At 27.3% G+C, this 20,717-nt stretch overlaps 1 protein-coding gene across 1 annotated transcript in view; it reads right to left on the bottom strand.

Annotated features, from left to right (window-relative positions):
* Positions 1–20,717, bottom strand: part of LOC119607723 (connectin) — a 115,980-nt gene that overhangs the window by 41,151 nt on the left and 54,112 nt on the right. The window contains exon 4 of the mRNA XM_037961802.1: positions 7,971–8,187. Coding sequence (XP_037817730.1) covers positions 7,971–8,187 — 217 coding nt within the window. The remainder of the gene's footprint in view (positions 1–7,970; positions 8,188–20,717) is intronic.

Below are 20,717 nucleotides of genomic sequence, written 5' to 3'. Positions count from 1 at the left end.
TGACATATAGACTATACACTATAATCTGTGATGACTACATATAGTCTATAGTCTGTAATTACTGTATGACATTAATCTGTGATGAGAGTTACATCTGATGATTGTAATATACTGTCTTTGATATCTGTAGTCTACAGTATATGGTTACTATAGTCTCTAGTCTCTGCTACAGTATGTGCTAGTCTATAGTACATGCAAACTAAAATTTATCATCTGTGCTGACTATAGTGTATAGTTTGAGAAGTGAAGACTATAGTTTGTGACTGTATATTATATAAACTATAGTCTGTGATGAATATATAAAAGGTCTTATGAATTTATATGAGTCTATAGTCTATGACTACTAATATATAGCTATAGAATTTAGTCTAACAGATCTTCTCAGACACTATTTATCATTGACTATAATTTATACTCATCACAGACTATAGTCTTTGAAGACTATAACCTATAGACTGTGAATACTATAGCATGACCGAACTAAAATTATTAGTATTTTAGTTTCTTACTTCATTGTAATTTATATCATTCCTAAATGTTAATGACACTTACATTTAACATTTAAACTTGATTGACTTAGTTCAAGCATATTTTAATTTGCTGTACAAAAGTTTAAATAGTTTAAAATAATTTCTTTGCATTCATACTCATATTAATTCAAGTTCAAAACCTTTTTTTTTTTTTTTGTTTTCTCTCACTAGTATAATCATTTTAATTTCTCATTTTTCTTAATATTTTGCAATATCTAAAATCATACTGTCAGAAACACTAGACAGTTTGATATAATTTCAATTATATACTTTTTTTTAACATACAAACAACATTATGTATGAAATGCTGTTATAAAGCAATGTACATATAGTTAATATAAGTATTTGTACAATTGTTAATGCTACTGGTGGTAATAAGTATTTAGTTTAGATTTTGCTATGAACGATACTAATGGAAATCCTTAATATATTTTATATTAGTAAATACATATATATATATTTGTACTTATATCATATTATGTATGTATGGATATATATATTATACAGATTTTTTTAATATAAGTACATTTTTCACATATGAAACACTTATAGTGCAAATGAATAAAATGTTGAATATGTCAACAGACAAAACTTAATGTCAGTTATCTGTACATTTTTCTTTTTTCAGTTTAGGTAGTTTTTATTTAAAAGAATATAATGAAAGTTATAAATTTTATTTTTTTTAAATTTGATATAGAATTTTTTTGTCATTTCAAAAAGCAAAAAAAATAATTCTAACGGAAGTGATCATATGGCCATAGAATAGAATTAGGAATTTTTTAGAAAAAGATACTTTTTTATAGAAAATTTTCCAAAAATTTATGGAAGATTTTTTTGCAAAATGTTTCTTTTTAAGACAAAATTGTCGAAAATGTCTTCTTTTTTTATAGAAAAATGATCAAAAATTGTTTTTTTTAGAAAAAAAAAAAAAATAAAAATTTTTAAAGAACTTTTTATAATAAGTTTTTGAAATTTTTTTCTTTTTATAGAAAATTCCTCTTTTATATATAGTTTTGAAGAATTTCCTTTTTTTAAGAAAATTTTTACAAAGATTTTACTTTCTTGGAAAATTTCTCTTTTTATACCCTGCACCTTCGTGAGAAGTGTATATATAAGTTTGCCATTCCGTTTGTAATTTCTACAACATAATTTATCGATTCATATAGAAAGCGGAGTCGATTAAGCCATGTCCGTCTGTCTGCCTGCCTGTCTGTCTGTCTGTCTGTCTGTCTGTCTGTCTGTCTGTCTGTCTGTCCTTCTGTCTATCTGGTATCTCAGTCTTCAAGTTTCCTTTTTAAAAACATCAAAATCAGTTCATAATTTATGGAGATATGAGCTAAAATCTGAGAAAATTTTAGAAATTTTTCTCAAAATCTCTATTTTTATAGACAATTTTAGGAAAGAAAATTTCAGGAATACTTCGAAAAAGTTCTCTTTTTGTAAAAAAATTTCGATTTTTTTTTTTAATTCAATTCTTTTCCATTTTATGAAAATTGTCTTATTGGCTAAATTCTGTAAAGAAAATCTTAGATAAATTCTCTATTTATTGAAAATGTTTTAAAAATTATATTTTTCTATAACACTTCATCAAATTTATTCCGAAAAAATTTTTTTTGACAGAAATATTTTGTTTTGTCAAAGCAAAAACAACAACTTTGTTGGCATACAACATATTTTTATTTTATATATGTATTTTTATATATTTATCTGTATGAGAATGGAGTGAGTGTTAGTAATTTATTTTTTTTTTATTGGTACTTGTTGCTAAGAGCCATTGGCTGCAGACATTCAATGTTAACCATCTCGGTACTTATACTCATGCTAACACTATATAGTGTTTAAATGTCACAAAAATTGTTGTTGGTCCATTCTTCCATTATTTTTTTTTTTTTTTGTGGATATTTTCATTTTCATCTCTTTTCATTGTAGTCTACAAGTGCAAACACTACTATACACATGGACACATAACAAAAACACTTTTGACACATACTCCTACAGAAATACTTGCACTCATGTGTACACATATTTTATATAAATATGTATGAATGTTTGGTCACAACAATTCATTTCAATTTATCAATAAAATAGTTTTGTAGTCTTTATGTGACCAATAAAGCCAGTAACGGAAGATGAAGATGAATACCGAATAAAAACACAAGAACATGCTAGGGGTTACTCGCCTCTGTCTTCTACTACCATCATATGTGTATTGATGATGGTACTGGTGAGGTTATGACAAAAAAGGGATACAATGTCTCATATCATCATCAATCATTTTATGTTCCGCAAAGCTCCTGGGTAAAATAGTGAATGTAACAATTATGTCAGTTTATGATTATTGTCTATGTAAACGTCAATTACTTCTTTTATTTTTGTTCGTTTATCTTCTTTCTTTCTTGTTTGCTTTGAGTAGTTGTATGTATGTGTTTGGTTGGTTCTTTTATCGTAAATTGCTGCGGGAATAGTAAAATCCTTTTTTATTTTAGTTTTTTTATATTAAAAATTTTAGTAGAAGACATGGTCTATTGCTGTATGTGTCACAGTGTTTTTTGGTATGTTTTTGAAATTTTATATCTTGTAATTTGATTTTTAATTAAAATTTTAGAATATATGTATGTATGTGTTTAAGTGTTGTTATAATAAAAGATATTTGATATTTTTAGTAATATTAAAAATGAAGTTTAAGTACAGTTTTGTGTTCAGTACTAAATCCTATTAAAATAGGAAATTTTACGTGAAGTCAATTTAAACAATTTGTAATTATATTAATTTACTTGATTTTCTTAATGTTTAAAAAAAATAATTTATATACACAGTACCGTATGATTATTATCAATAGTTCGATAATAAGTATACGCACCGTGGCCTTAATAAAAAATATGTATTTTATTTTTTAGTCATTTTGCGAACATTTTTTTAATAGTTAGTTTTCAAGAAAATTCTCTCTTTTTTGAAAATTATTGAGAAAAATTTTCTTTTTAGGAAAAAATTTCGAGAAAAATATATTCATAGAGAAAACTTTCGACGAAATTTTTTTTAGAGAAAATTCACTTTTTATAGAAAATTTTCCAGAAAATTATCTTATTATAGGAAATATTTAAACAATTTCGAGAAAATGCTATTTTAATAAAAAAAAATTTCAAAAAAATCTGTTTTTATAGGAAATTTTCGAAAAAATTATGTTTTTATAAAAAATTTTCGAGAAAATTCTCTTTTTTATAGAAAATTTTCGAGAAAATTCTCTTTTTTATAGAAAATTTTCGAGAAAATTCTCTTTTTTATAGAAAAATTTCGAAAAAATTCTGTTTTTTATAGAAAATTTTCGAGAAAATTCTGTTTTTATAGGAAATTTTCGAAAAAATTCTGTTTTTATAGGAAATTTTCGAAAAAATTCTGTTTTAATTGGAAATTTTCGAAAAAATTATGTTTTTTTAGAAAATCTTGGTGAAAATTCTCTTTTTCTTAGAAAGTTTTCGAGAAAATTCTCTTTTTTATAGAAAATTTTTGGAGAAAATTCTCTTTTTATATAAAATTTTCGAGAAAATTCTCTTTTTATTGAAAATTTTCGGGAAAATTCTCTTTTTTATAGAAAATTTTCAGGAAAATTCTCTTTTTTATAGAAAATTTTCAGGAAAATTCTCTTTTTATAGAAAATTTTTGTGAAAATTCTCTCTTTATAGAAAATTTTTGTGAAAGTTCTTTTTTTATAGAAAATTTTTGTGAAAATTCTCTTTTTATAGAAAATTTTTGTAAAAAATCTCTTTTTTATAGAAAATTTTCGTGAAACTTCTCTTTTTTATAGAAAATTTCCGTGAAAATTCTCTTTTTTATAGAAAATTTCCGTGAAAATTCTCTTATTTATAAAAAAATTTCGAGAAAATTCTCTTTTTTATAGAAAATTTTCGAGAAAATTCTCTTTTTTATAGAAAATTTTCGAGAAAATTATCTTTTTTTATAAAATTTTCGGGAAAATTATCTTTTTTTATAAAATTTTCGAGAAAATTCTCTTTTTTATAGAAAATTCTGTTTTTTATAGAAAATTTTCCAGCAAATGCTATTCTTAAAAAATATTTTCAAGAATTTATTTTTATAGAAAACTTTCGAGAAAATTCTCTTTTTAGAGACAAGTTTTGAGAAAATTTAAATTTTTATAGAAAATTTTCGAGAAAATTCTAATTTTATTTATTTCTTTTCATTTCTTAAAAAATGTTCGAGAAATTCGCTTGTTATAGAAAATTTTCAAGAAAATTCTCTTTTTTATAGAAAATTTTTGAGACAATTCTTTTTTTATAGAACATTTTCGAAAAAATTCTCTATTTAAAATGAACTTTCGTCACAATATCTCTTTTTATATATAATTTTTGAAAAAAATTCTTTTAATACATAATTGCCACTTGCCTCCTTTTATAGAAAATTTTAAAAAATATGTACATACATATTTTATAAAATAATTTTAATAATTAAGTAAACTTCTTCTAATCTTTACAAATTTATATAACTATTCTTGTTAAATTCTTTTAAATTTTTTTCTTTCTCTTATTTTTTTCTAGTTCCTGTTATTTATATTTTATTACACCCAGTGAACCCATATTGCAGCACATGTACTTTAGATAATAACTCTCTATACTTTGGGGACTCTAATTACACAGGTGATTATCTATTTTTAATGTGTTTCATTTTAATGACCATTTACCTCACCGTTTATGTTATACATCCGCTATATATCCAAAACATATTTAGTTTTTTCTTTTTTGTTTTTGCTTCCTTTGCTGCTCCCTCTAATTCCAACTAAGTTTTTTCTATAATTTTCATTATAAATAAGTAAGTAAAACAATTAAAGAAAAAAACTTGTAATAAATTATTTTTTTTTTTTGTGTTTCTGGACGTTCACACTAACTATTGTAAGTTATACAATGACAGTCAACAATTATAATGGCCTGTAATTATTTTAATAAACATGACACCATTAATATAGGATTTTATTTTTTTTTTATAAATATATAGATTTTTTATGAAGAATAATTAAAATTTAATACAATATTTTTTATGAAAATTCCTTGGTGTTATTCAATAATTAAGTCTGTTTTGTTTTAGTTGCAATAACAATTATGTAAAAATATTTATATAAATCACTTCAACACAACCATAAATATTTTCTAATGAGTAATTTCTTAACAAATTCATGTATAACAACACCATTTAAGTATATTAAGCATTATATATTTAGTACATTTAGTTATATTTGCTTAAACAAGTGCTAATTTCCATAACTTTGCACAGAATGAAAAAAAAAAAGAGTGTAAAGAAAATACCGGAAATGTACATTTGAACTATGACTATCTAAATTATCTTTAATGACAAAACATTTTACTTGTTGTACATGTTAAATTATAAACAGAGTACCAACAAAAATAACAACTACAAAAAAATTTTCTTCACTTCCGGTGAAAGCTAAAACAGTTGGATGTTTACATGGCTTTATGTGAATGTGTGTAACAGCATGAAAAGATTTTAATATTTAGTTTAGCTGGACGGGATAATAAACCAAAACAACAACATCTAGATGGTGAGACAGAGAGAGAGAAAAAGAGACATGTTTGCAAATGTTCATTAAGAATGCAAGTCACTATTATATAGACAACACCAGTTGCTAGAGATAAAAGTAAAAAAAAATATTTACAACTTTTATACCAAGTACCAAAATGGACAGTGGGATAATAATGAGAAAATATAAGAATAAATTTTCTTTACATTCATAAATTATTTACAAATTCTCCGATTTAAAATATTCTATCATAGAAAATTTTTCGAAAATTTATATTTTTGAAAAAATTTTTCGAGAAAATTCTCTTTCTATAGAAAACTCTCGAGAAAATTCTTTTCTTTATAGAAAATTTTCGAGAAAATTCTTTTTTATTGAAAATTTTCGAGAAAATTCTTTAATTATTGAAACTTTTCCAGAAAATTCTTTTTTATAGAAAATTTTCGAGAAAATTCTCTTTTCACAGAAAAATTTTTCGAGAAAATTCTCTTTTTATAGAAAATTTTCGCGAAAATTATCTTTTTATAGTAAATTTTTCAGAAAATTATCTTTTTATAGAAAACTTTTGGAGAAAATTATCTTTTTATAGAAAATTATAGATAAAATTCAGTTTTTGTAGAAAATTTTCGTGAAAATTCTCTTTTCATAGAAAATTTTCAAGAAAATTCTCTTTTTTAGAAATTTTTTGAGAACATTTTTTTTTTTTTTAGAAATTTTTTGAGAAAATTCTTTTTTTTTAGAAATTTTTTGAGAAAATTCTCTTTTTTTAGAAATTTTTTGAGAAAATTCTCTTTTTTTTAGGATTTTTTTGAGAAAATTTTTAGAAATTTTTTGGGAAAATTCTCTTTTTCTTAGAAATTTTTCGAGAAAATTTTCTTTTTGTAGAAATTTTTTAATTTTTCTTTTTATAGAAAATTTTCAGGGAAATTCTCTTTTTATAGAAAAATTTCCAAAAAATACTCTTTTTATAGAAAATGTTCATTTCAAAAAAAATTCTCTTTTTATAGAAAATTTTCTTTTCGAGAAAATTCTCTTTTTATTGAAAATTTTCTTTTCGAGAAAATTCTTTTTTCATAGAAAATTTTCCAGAAAATTCTCTTTTTATAGAAAATTTTCAAGAAAATTCTCTTTTTATAGAAAATTTTCAATAAAATTCTCTTTTTATAGAAAATTTTTAATAAAATTCTCTTTTTATAGAAAATTTTCATGAAAATACTCTTTTTATAGAAAAATTTCCAAAAAAAATTCTATTTTTATAGAAAATTTTCGAGAAAATTCTTTTTTTATAGAAATTTTTTGAAAAATTTTATAAGAAAAAAAATTTAAAATTTCTCTATATAGACTTCTTTCATAAGAATTATATTTCTTTATTTAAATATGCCTTTTTCGTTTTGTAGAAAATTTTCTAAAAATTTTCTTTTTATAGAAATTTTTTAAAAAAGTTTCTTTTTATGAAATTTTTGAGAAATTTTATTTTTATAGATTTTTTGTTTTGCTAAATTTTCCCACAGTTCTCTTTCAATCACAGTTTATTTAAAACTAAATACTTTGAATATTTTTAATTTTGCACATGCCATGTCCTTCTTGCATGATAAATCGTATAAATTGTATTTATTTCAAAATAAGTATATTGACATTTTATTCAATGATAACCTATTTTTTCCGTTCTTTTTTTTTTTCACAATTTTACTAATTATAACAGAATATTTAAATAGCTATTGACACATTGTGTTATTTATTATGTACAAGGACAAATACACTAAAAGTTGTTTAAAGTTCTTAAATTTTGCTTTAAGTTTATAAAAATCTAACTAATGAGAGTTAAGTAAAGAGCTTTATATCTAGGAAAAAAGTAAATTATGCAAATAAGGTTAATAAATTTTTTTTTATAAACTTACCATTTACCAATAGTTCACTACTACTATTGACCAAATTATCCATAATTGGCTGAAAGGTATAAAATGTCAATGTTTCTAATTTATTCATTTGCACATTGAGTGAGAGTAGGGCCGGTGTTCCGCGCAGCAAACCATTATCGATTTTTTTCAATAGATTATTGCGTAAATTTAAAGTTTTTAAATTATTCAAACCATCCAATGCACGCTCTGAAATACGCTGGAATTTAGGAGAAATTAAAGGTAAAGGTTAAATAATGAAATGTTGGAATTTTATGAAAATAAAACTTATGTTTATAGATTTAATATAGAAATGTTTTCTGTTTGTTGTTATTATTTTTGTTTTCTTTAACTTTATTAATTAATGAGTGTAATAATGTATGCAGAAATTTATGTAAATTGCTTAAAATCATGTAAATATATAATTAAATTTTATAGATTTTATTACCTTAACAAAACAAGACATAAAAAAATAACAACAAAACGAAACAAAAAATGAGAACAGCATTTATACATACATATGTATTTGTGTTTAGATCCCAAAAGGATTAAAGAAGGAGTACCGCTACATATAACTATATGTTTGCTACGTAGTTATAGAGTTTACATAGTTTAACAAATATACGCTCATTGTCATACAAAGAAGAACCACTTTATGATCCCCAAGTAATTTAGAGGGTAGTTAATAGTCACCTTTTAGTCTTTTAGTAATCTGTTGAAAAGTCACTTTTAACTTTCTTTATACATGGTAACTTTAATTGTCAATTGTGAAGATTAGACATTGACAATAATGTAAGAGAGTTATCAGTCTATCCCGAAGGTGTCAATAGAGTTTTTCCTGGAACTTTCTCCAGAACTGCTGGGTTTATCTACAAAAATCACATGTGTTTAAAAAATTAACACACCTGCTTAAAACTCCCATAATTTGATAAGTTTTATATGTGTGTGTGAGTAAAAAAACATTTTTGTTACACCTTTTTTCAGTTGGTTTTTATTAAAACAAATGTTAATAATATAAATGGTCAGTTTTCATAGGGTGAGCTAAAAAAAACTAACAAAGAACTCATATAAGGAAATCTTCGTTTTAAATAAAAACTTTTCCTTTAATATTTCTCTCAACATTCTACACAAAATATCTCTTTCAAAAGGGACACCCTTAAACCCATTTAAATACTCATTCATATGCAATACATGCATATATTTAAATTAGTATATTTTTCTTATATTTATGTTTCGCTGCTTTATGAAATCTATAATTAAATAAAATGTCCTTCCAATTTAATAACTATATGTCACATAATTTTAACACCTAAATTCAATAAATAGATTCTTTTTGATTTCATTTTTATGTATAATTAAACTTTTCTTTTATGTAATAAAAAACATTAAACTAATTTTACGCTTTATTAAATAACAAACTAATACAAAGGCGTTTGCTGCTTTCTAATGAAATTCTTAATTAAACTGTAATTATTTTTTAATATGCTTGTAGCTATTTTTCTGAAAATTAATTAAAGTTAAATATGAAGTTTTTTTTATGGTTAACTAATTTCAGAGGAATTTATATATTAAATATTTTTTGATAGGATTATACTTAATTAAATAAAATATACTTATACATATGATTTTTTTTAAATATTCAAATATTGTATAAGCTTTTTAAACAATGAAAAGTATACGAATTATACAACTACAAGTAGAAGGACTAGCTACAGTGTCCTTCAATGCGTTATGAACTTAGTTTACACTGATCATTCACATACTGGAACGATTACTGTCTGGGAAATTTTCTACCATAACATTGGTCGCCTTCAAAATGCTAGACTTAAATTAATGGCCTCGAGTACTATGTCTTGAGGAGAGAGTCTTGAATATAACAAGACTTCGACATAATAAGGTTAAAATGTGTTTTAATATATCTAAATGTCTTTTAATATACTTCTGTATCAAACATCGTACTATGCTAGACCCTACACTTGAAATAAGACTGGACTAGTCCACTAAACTAAATACTATAATATTCCCTAAACTAGCCCTAGATTAGTTCATGGAGTAGCCCACAGTATAGTCCATAGAATAGTACATAGACTGGCCCATATATCAGTTAATAGACTAGTTTATAGTCTAGTCGAAATATTAGTACATAGAAAAACCAATAGACTAGTGCAAAGACTAGTCTATAGAAACGTACATAGGCTAGTTCATAAACTATTCAATAAAGTAATACATACACTTGTCCGTAGACAAGTTTTATCCATAGAGATTTCTTCATAGGCTTATAACATAGACTTTTCCATAGACTAGTCAATAGGCCCTACAATAGTCAATAAGCTAAACCAGTCAACCGATAAGTCCATAGAGATGTCAATAGACTCATTCATAAACCACTTGTCTATACACTAGTCTAATAGTGTATAGGCTAGTCCCTGGATCTGTTATTAAAAAAGTCAATAGAAGCGATTATAGACTAGTCCATAGACTGTCAATAGACTACATTAATCTGTTTACTAGTCAATAGAATAATCTATAGACTATTTCATAAACTTGTCCATAGACTATTAAAAGAGTCATTAGAAGCGATTATAGACTAGTCCATAGACTGTCAATAGACTGCACTAATCTGTTTACTAGTCAATAGAATAATCTATAGACTGTTTCATAGACTAGTCCATAGACGTCATTGACAAATTATATAGTCGTCTATACTAGTCTACAGACTAGTAAATACAACAGGGCATAGAATAGTCATCAGAAAAGTCTAAATAGTCATCAGAAAAGTCTGAGACTAGTCAAAAAACAAGTCAATAGGCTTTAATGAAATCAATAAACTATTCCATAGACTAGTCCAATAGTTATATACTACTAGTCAATAACTATGCTAGACTAGTCAAGAAATAAGGGCATAAAATAGATAGAGAACTAGTAGATAGATTCATTAACAGACCAATCTAGACATTACACTAGTTGGTAGACAAGTATACTTATCCATAGGCTAGGCATGTATGTAGGCAGTCGACAGTCGCCTGACTATTCCATGAATAAGTCAATAGACATAACCAAAGCGTAGTACATTGACTGTTTCATATTCAAGTCAATAGACTTATCCATAGACCTATCTATAGACTAGTAATAGTTCATGTAATCGTGGTAGTATTATTCCATGGATTAGTAAGTAATCAAGTCAATAGACTAGTCCATATATTACTCCATAGGCTTTTCCATATATTAGTTAATAAGATAGTACCTATATTAGTCAATAAGCTAGACCAGTTATCCTATTAGTCCATAGGCATATCAATAGACTCATTCATAGACTATTTGTTTATAAACTGGTCAATATATTACTCCATATGTTTATTTATAGCCTATCGTAAAGATTATTCTAGTCCCTGGATCTGTTAATTAATACGTCCATAGACAAGTTCTCTATTGACCATTCCATAAACTAGCCCATAGGATTGTCCATAGACAAGTCAATAGAATATATAATTTACTTGCAATTGTCGTCTAGACTGTATGTATAGTCTGTATACAGACCAATATATATATAACCCATGACGTAGACTAGTCATCAGAAATGTCTATAGAGTAGTCCATAAGAGACTAGTAAAAAAAACTAATCAATAGGCCATATTGGTACGAGTTTAAAGACTAGTCCAGAGACAAAGCCATAGACTAGACAGTGGAGTAGTAGATACATTAATCAACAGACTAATCCATAGAATAGTCAACAGACTACTTCGTAGCCAAGTCGACTTTTCCATAAACTGGGAAATTAGATAGGCGACAGTCTCAAGAATATTCTATGGATTAGTCAATGGACATTTCCAAATTGTAATCCATTGACTGGTCATTAAACTAGTTCATATTCCTGTCAATAGGCTAATCCGTAGATAAGTCTATAGACTAAGTAGTAAACAGTTCATATAACAGTGTCATGGACCGGTCAATAGACTGGTTCATGGAATAGTCTATAGATTAGCCCATAACTAAGTGGTCCATAGACTAGTGTAGAAACTAAACAAATTTTATGCACTAGACGATGGCCCAGTCCAATTGTGGACTAATTCGTTTTTGAACTGCCACACACTAATCTATTGACTATTATACGGACTATTAAACAAAAGCTATAATGCAGTTTTTAAAGTTTCCAAAAACGTTCAATAGCACAGAAGTTTTCAATCTCGATATAAATTATACAAATCTCACTCATTCCATTATTTAAAAAACAAATTTCCTAGAATTAACTAAAAAGGATATAAAATATAATTTAATGTATCATTATAAAAATCTTTTGATAAAAACCATTTTCTAGACTTTAATCACCATACACTTGACTTCAAACCTTAAAAGGAAAAAACTCTAACAATCTGTTCCCTCAAAAAAAAAAACTGTATAGAAAATATAATAAATAAAATACATTATCAATGTTTTTACACCAATTAAATTTTCCATATGCTTGACTCTTAACACATGAATATATATTTTATTCATACCCATATGTTCTAAACAGAAAAAGATGAAAAACAATATCTTGTTTTGTTTTTGTAGATTTTGGCATATTAATATTTTCCTTAACGTTAAGCAAATTTAATTTAATCAAAAGAAACAGAATAAGAAACAAAATATCTAAAAAAAGCAAATAAAGCAGGGGAGAAGGGAGAGAGAGGGGAAAACAATGTTAAAATAAAATATATAAAAATAATAATAAAAATACAAACACTAATACGGTTACTTCCGCACAATAAAATTTTCAAACTATGTGATGTTGTTACTAAACAGGAGAAATATTAAAAACAGATAACAATCATTGTCATCATCAACCAACGAAGCAGCAGTATCAACCGGCTATATAGAATCATCAGCATTGACAGGCATCATCAGCATCATCATGATCATGCCTGTTATTAAAGTCAATAGAAACCAATATCCTTTAAAAATACAAACACGTTCTTTTTTTACACACAGCCATACATGTGTAGCAAAAAACTTATTTTTTAAACAAACACAGACTTTTTTGTTGAAATATATATGTTTGTATGTGTGCGTTCTAAAGACAATACCTTTTTTTTAGCCTTAAAACAACAGCAAGAAAAAAAGAAATAGAACTGCCAAATAAAAGGCAACATTAAAGTAAACAAAAACAATATTTTGTTGCTATTTTTTTGGGAAATCATATTCCGGCTTCTACACACATGAATACGCATTATTTGAGAAAAAAAAAAAAAAACTTTAACAAGAAAAGCCCTATAAAATTCTAGCCATTATGTTAAAATTCTGTTTTTTTCAGTTTTGCCTTGTTGTGATTTTTTTTCGAAATTTTTTTTCTGCACTTATCGTCATGCAAAAGCATATTAAATGACAAGGGAAAAAATTGAAAAATAAGTACCGAAGCAGAAAAAAATAAATAAAAATACGCATAAAACACAAACAAAGAAAAAAAAATGTTTCTTTTGACGCCAAAAAAACAAAGGAAAAATACGCCTTAACGTCTTTTATGCGACTGATCCGAATCCCACGTGCCCTTCATCTATAAATATTTTATAAACACTGGCTTGCTGTGATAAAGTATTTAATATGAGGAAAATTTGTAGACTTGTAAAATTATTTGTTAAGTTGTAGAAAAAGAAATTTATGTTTTACACTAAATTTACATAAATATTTTAACGTTTTGGAGCAAAAAAACAAACAGAAATCTTAGAATTTATTATGAAATTTATTTGTGGTATTTTTGGATTTTATTAAATACTTTTAAAGAGTAGCTGAACATTCATTTACATTTTTAAAAGAAATGAAAAGAAGTACTTTTACATATTTTGTCTTTAAGTTCTTAGAAACAGAAGAATTTAACTATTAGAAATTAAACTGAATTTCTGACCTATAACCGAGAGTTCTTTCTAACTAACCCAATACAAGATCTCTAAGAATTTACAAAAACTATTAGCTGTTTTGTATTAACACATTCTTTGTTCAATTTTAAACTTATATAAAGCTAACTTGAGAGTCAAATGTATCTCCCAGATGTCCACCATTTACCATATTTTTATAAAACACGAACTTTTAATAAATAAATAAAAACACTCATATAAATGATACTTTGCACCCAACCACACTACTAAGATGGCTTTGCTGATTCGGAAACAGTGCCTAAAGGACGTAATTGATAGTCCGAAACACGGATCGTTTCAATTGTTTAAGTGGCCACAAAGACCCACTGCGATAAGTTGAGCATGTTTTAGAGTAAAGTCCAACACACTCAATACTAAAGGAAAATCGCCGATAATTAAAGAAAAGGCAGTGATGACCTTGCACCATACTCCGTTTTACCAAACCTTAGTTCAGCACATCACATAAGCCACTGCATCCATCTCTCCATGCGTCAAATCCATCGAATACACATCAAAGAGCACCAGAAAAACTCCACCACGTATACCTAATCTTTGCATTATCAGCTCAAATCCAACATTTTATTAATCCACAGTCATGATCTGTAGTTTGTACCGCTTCTAGAACCTAGAGACGATAATAGAAATTCATCATAAAAATTATATTTCAATCTTTTAACCAAGCACCCCCTTCCTGTGATTTAGGTTTCAACCACAGCTACTACTACGTGGATCCCGAAGGAACCTTAACCAACTGATCAGCCAGAACAAGTCCTGTGGGCAACTGGCCACCCGTAGTACAAGATTATGCGGTGCTCTGGTTAGACGGGTGTGAAATGTAAACACCAGTTTATAGTCCCAGCAGACTAGAGGTATTGGTAGCACCTCTTTACCCCGACATTGCAATACACCAAGATGCGGGTCATAACATCAAGGAAACATGCCCCGGTTTAGGTTTTAACCACAGCCACTATTTGCATCCCGAAGGAACCAACGAACTGACCAGCCAGAACAAGTCCTGTGAGCAACTAGCCACTCGTAGTACCAGATTATGCCAGTATTTAGCATTACTCCATATATTATTCCATTGCACAATTCTAGACTTACTTGCAAAATTATTAGGAGCAGCAATTTCAAAAGTTTTACGAGCAATAGAATTCATCCAAAAGATAGAATCTTTGGTATCATACGAATTGAAGCCAGAAGAGCTTGAAAAACGATTTGGAAAAGCTTTTATAGAATAATCCAAAACATAAGAGATCATATGATATTATGACAACACTGGGTTACATGTTGCATTGCTTTTTTTGCCTTTTCTTCATTTAGTATCCCATCCGAAACCTACATGTTACTGTTAACGTTTTAATAGCTGAATTATTAATTGTGATGAAAACTGGATCCATTACGATAATCCGAAACAAAAGAGATTATATGATACACTCGGTTACGCGTGCAACAGTGCTTTGGGAATTCTTGCCTAATCTCCTTGTAGGTGTCGGATACCTACATGTTTGTTTCGTTCGATGCAAAACACTCTTTAATCTTACGCACTCACAAACCCATAGTGATAGAGAACTAACTGGTATTTCAAACAAATTTGATTAGATTCGTTATCACCCAAACCTACAGTTCCCAGCAAAATAGTCTTAACGAATAAATTCAATAAAGACTTCATCTTCATTCTTTCAATTCAAGTAGAAAGTTTTATATTTTGAAATTTAACTGATTTTATTAACGACACCTGTACGTATACGTGTTAATTATCTATTGATATTAAAAATAGTAAGTATACGCCTAGGAGAAGCACTTGAATGTAAAAAAAAAACGTTTTTTTTTTTAAGTTTCTTACGATTTTGATCTTGAAGATGAAGTTTGGTAGATTTTATATATTCAAATTGTTCAAAATTTTATTCTTTATGACAAGAGATAAAACTTTGTCTCAGAGAGTAAATCTAACTTCCGAATGGTTTTCAAGATATGAGCCTGAGAAAATTATAATTTTTTTGCAAAAATGCTACCGAGTCCCCAAATCATTGGGTGCATGACTTTCTAAAGCCAAATATGTTTTGCTAACCTTTCTTCGTTTTATGATCATAATTTAAAATAATTCTTTAATACTGTTTTTTTTAATTACTACAATTTAAACAAATTCTTTTAGTTTAAAAAATAAAATTTATACCATTTCCTAACTCTTAACTTCCTTAAATCTCCATCTCCAATTGTCAAAACTTCATAATAGATTTAGTGTAGGGTAAAAAATGTATGCTTCAAGTGTTACAATATAATTTGTAAGATTTTTGTTCTTTTGTTTCGAAAAATAAACTCCACTCACACTTTCCCCCCCACCAAAATAACAAAAAAAAATGTGAACAAAAAGATAAACGATGTTCAGCCATATATTTATTTTTTGTATAAACTTTCAACACTTGAATTGAAGAATAACAACAAAAGCATCAGCAAGCATTAGTAGTTGTAGCAACAGCTAGAAAAGAAAAAAAAATTACACAACAAAACGCCTACTACCATCAACACTCAAACGCCTCAGTAAGCTTGTCACGCAAACAAAAGTGTGGCAAAAAATAACACAAAATTCGCAACCATACGACAACTAACAAACAAATAGAAAAACGATATGTAACGTAAAGAGTCTGTTTAGAAGTGTAAAAAAATAAGAATATATCATGTGATAGAGAAGAGGAATTGGTACGAAAGTATCTTTTTTCTGTACAAAACAAATGGAAAATGTACATTTTATAATATCAGTTTTTCACCAGGACTAGACCTTTAAATCGTCTAGTACATTGGTCACTCTATTCACTAGTCTCTGCACAAGTCAGTGAACCAGTATTTCTCCAGAACTAGTACTTTAAATCGTCTATTGGTTACTCTGTGATCTAGTACATTGGTCACTCTATTCACTAGTTTGTGAACTAATCGATGCTAGTCTGTGAACTAGTTTGTGCTAGTCTTTGTATTAGTGCATTCTTTAGTTTGTGGAGTAGTCTATTGTCCGTTCTGTGAACTATTCCATTTGCTAGTCAATCGACTAATATATTTACTAGACTATTGACCACTCGGTGAAGTAGTATATTGACTAGTGAATTGATTAGTCTGTGGACTGGTCTATTGACCAGTGTAATATTCTATAGACTAGCATGTAGTCTGTGGAATAGTCTATTGATTGATATGTGAACTAGTCTATTTACTATACTGTAGATTAGTCTATGGGCTATTCTATTGACTAATCTGTGGATTAGTCTACTGGATATGGACTATTTTCTTGTTTAATCTGGGGGCTTATCTATATTTTAGTCTCTGAATTACACTATGGGCTTATATCCCAGTGGTAAAACCATTGAAAAATGGTTAAAATCAGTCCATTTTTTATAGCTCGGTCCTCAACAGATGACTACTTTGAAACTAAAAAGTACATTTCATTTGCTACATGACATCTCAATTCCAACATACGATTAAAAGTCTAAGAATGATGATAATATTTCTAACCAAACAACAGCAAAAAATATGAACTGAAAGATAACAGCGAAATGAAAAGAGGCAAAAAAAAATAAAAAGAATTTTTCTAACACTTGAAGTTTTGTAATGATGGCGCATGGTGTAAGTCTCATATCTAAATTTTCTAACATAAGTGAGGATGAAAACATAAATACATACGCACAAACGCACACACAGCAACAAACAGATAGACATACAAGACAAACATACAATATGAGAAATAAGTTAAAATCTTGACTGTCCGTGTGTCTATAACAAACGCCAGTATGACTGCGTATGACAGGATATGCGACCACTTTTGCAAATATGACAAAAAACGAAAAAAGAAAAAAATCATAAAACCATTGAGAAAAAATACTTGAAAAAGAGATATTAAGCTTTATAGGGTAACTCCTACAATTTATAAGAGTTTTTCTTTAAATTTTTGTTGTTTTCTGTATGCCATATGAATGTACTTTCGTTTTTGTTTTCCTTCCCATACTTTTTTTGCCCGCGTCTTTTAGTTTTAAGCTGTACATTATGTTCGGGTGTCTAAATGATTCTTATAGTCAGATAGATAGACAGCCATACCATACACATAACACACTTACATACATACTGACAGTTAGATATGGATTGCTAAAACTTACTCATACATTCGCACACATATTGTAACCATATCTAACAAGGATTTATGCTTATCTGTATATTGTCAGTGTAGGTTTCTTCTTCTGAAAGTTGTGTGATGTTATTGTAAGTCTGTGAATTTGTAAGAGTGTTAGATACATATTATTTTCTTTAAGTTTTTCTTCTCTTGATGTTTAGTTTTTTTTTTTTTTTTTTTGCAATTTAAGCTTTTGGTTGTAACTGTGTCATCTTTTTCTATGCTTTTTTTTTTCATTTGCTTTTTTGTTTCTTTTCTTATTATATTTTCTGTCATTCATGACAATGTCGTCTTGATGTCGCACAGTAGTGTGTTTTGTGACTAAACGGCAGGTGGGTTGAAAATATATTCAATGTTTTAAGTGAGAAATTTAATAGTTTTTAACTATATTTACTATACCTCCAATTTGTCAGAGTATTTTTCCATGAAAAACTTAAATTTTTACTTTAAAAAATATTGCTAAAAAGTGCGTACCACAGAGAGTATACTTTATATTTATTTACAACAATATTACTCATACCACATGTAGAACTTCTGCAATATTTAAAGCTTTGGTGTTTCTATATTTTTGATTCAAATTTCTCTCACACATAAACAAGTTATTTTAAAGTCCCGCAAAAAAAATGTATAAAATTTAAAGGTTCAAGAATGGAAGAGAAATAATTTTAATGAATTTACTTTTAAATCGACTGCAAAATACCAAACGAATATTAATATATAATGACCTTGTCCCGGCTTTATGTTTGTCTTTGAATTCAAATGTGGTAACAGCAATTTTTAAATATTCACTTTTTTTATATTTTTTTTATTTTTCTGTTGCACTGTGCATCATTTATGTTCTAAGTTTATATTTTTTCTTATTTATTTATTTGTCAAAAGGCTTATAATATCTTTTCAGTTTTCTTAAAGTTTTAAATAAAACTTTTACTCGACACACATACATTCACACATACATACGTATATAAAAGCGTACTATATGAGAAGTGACTGGTATAGAATTTTGTAGAATAGACAACTCATAACACCCTCAAATATGATACAAATATACCGATATGTCTCTGCATGCGAATACAATGCGTTTGTAGTGCATATTAAGTGAATTCAATACTCAAGCATGAAAACATTCAATAGAATGGTTCAAAACTGAAAGGAGAAAGTTGTAAATATAATCTGATAACATTTTATCGGAATATGACCATAGGGTATGCAGAGACAAAAAACTATTTCTCTCTCTCTCTTTCGCACAAAACGATTTCAATGATCTTCTCACCAAACTATTACAAAATCAAAAAAAAAGCTGAATTTAAACTTTTTTAAATGACAAATTGACAACTCTATCAGAATTAGACCACATTTCAGCAGAAGAAAGAGAATGCAAATCTGAGTACTTTCCTTGTAAGAATCTTCTCTTCAGACGCATTATTTTCTATTGAAAAAAAATAGAAACGTGGTATGTTTTTGTTTGAAGAGATGGTCAGAAATTAGAAATTATTCTTTAGCAAAAGTTGGTCAGATCCAGACCACTTGCCCATAGACAAATTAAATCAGAATTTTACCACTTTTCTGGGCAGGATCTTATAACATATCTTTTGGAAAATTTGGTCAAAATCTGACCATTTGTGTAAAGGAAAAGTTGGTCAGAATCTGATCACTTGTCTAAAGGAATAGTGCTTCATAATCTTACCACTTGTCCATAGGAATAGTTGATCAAAATCTGACTACCTATTGGAAAATTTGGTCGCTATCTGTTAACTTTTCTATAGCAAAAGTTCATAAAATTCTGTCACTTTTCTATAGGAAAAGTGGCTCAGAATCTGTCCAATTTTCTATAGATTGATAGGAATCGGACCAATTTTCCGTAGGAAAAGTTGATTAGAATTTGATCAATTTTTTATAGGCAAAGTGGATCAAAATCTGAACCTGAATCTATATGAAAAGTTGATCAAAATCTGGACAATTTTCTATAGGAAAATTTGATCACAATCTTACCAATTTTCTAATAGGAAAAGTTGTTCAGAATCTGACCAATTTATATATAGGTAAAGTTGATCAGAATCTGAACCTGAATCTATAGAAAAAGTTTATCAGAATCCAACCCATTTTCTATAGAAAAAGTTTATCAGAATCCAACCCATTTTCTATAGGAAAAGTTGATCAGAATCTGACCAATTTTCTATAAGAAAAGTTGATCAGAATCTGACCAATTTTCTATAGGAAAAGTTGATCAGAATCTGACCAATTTTCTATAGGAAAAGTTGATCAGAATCTGACCAATTTTCTATAGGAAAAGTTGATCAGAATCTGACCAATTTTCTATAGGAAAAGTTGATCAGAATCTGACCAATTTTCTATAGGAAAAGTTGATCAGAATCTGACCAATTTTCTATAAGAAAAGTTGATCAGAATCTGACGAATTTTCTATAGGAAAAGTTGATCAGAATCTGACCAATTTTCTATAGGAAAAGTTGATCAGAATCTGACCAATTTTCTATAGGAAAAGTTGATCAGAATCTGGCCAATTTTCTATAGCAAAAGTTGATTAGAATCTGACCAATTTTCTACAGAAAAATTTGATCAGAATCTGACCAATTTTCTATAAGAAAAATAAATCAAAATCAAACCAATTTTCATTTGAAAAAGTAGTGCAAAATCTGACCAATCTTATGCACGAAAATTTGATCAGAATCTGTTCAATTTTCAGAACATGAA

Source organism: Lucilia sericata, unplaced genomic scaffold, assembly GCF_015586225.1.
Source record: "Lucilia sericata isolate MDLA Ls3-8-SP2 unplaced genomic scaffold, ASM1558622v1 Contig000737F_arrow, whole genome shotgun sequence".
In the NCBI taxonomy this organism is placed as follows: Eukaryota; Metazoa; Arthropoda; class Insecta; order Diptera; family Calliphoridae; genus Lucilia; species Lucilia sericata.
Note: the sequence above shows the minus strand (reverse complement) of the source record. Positions and strands in the feature narration are given on the sequence as shown.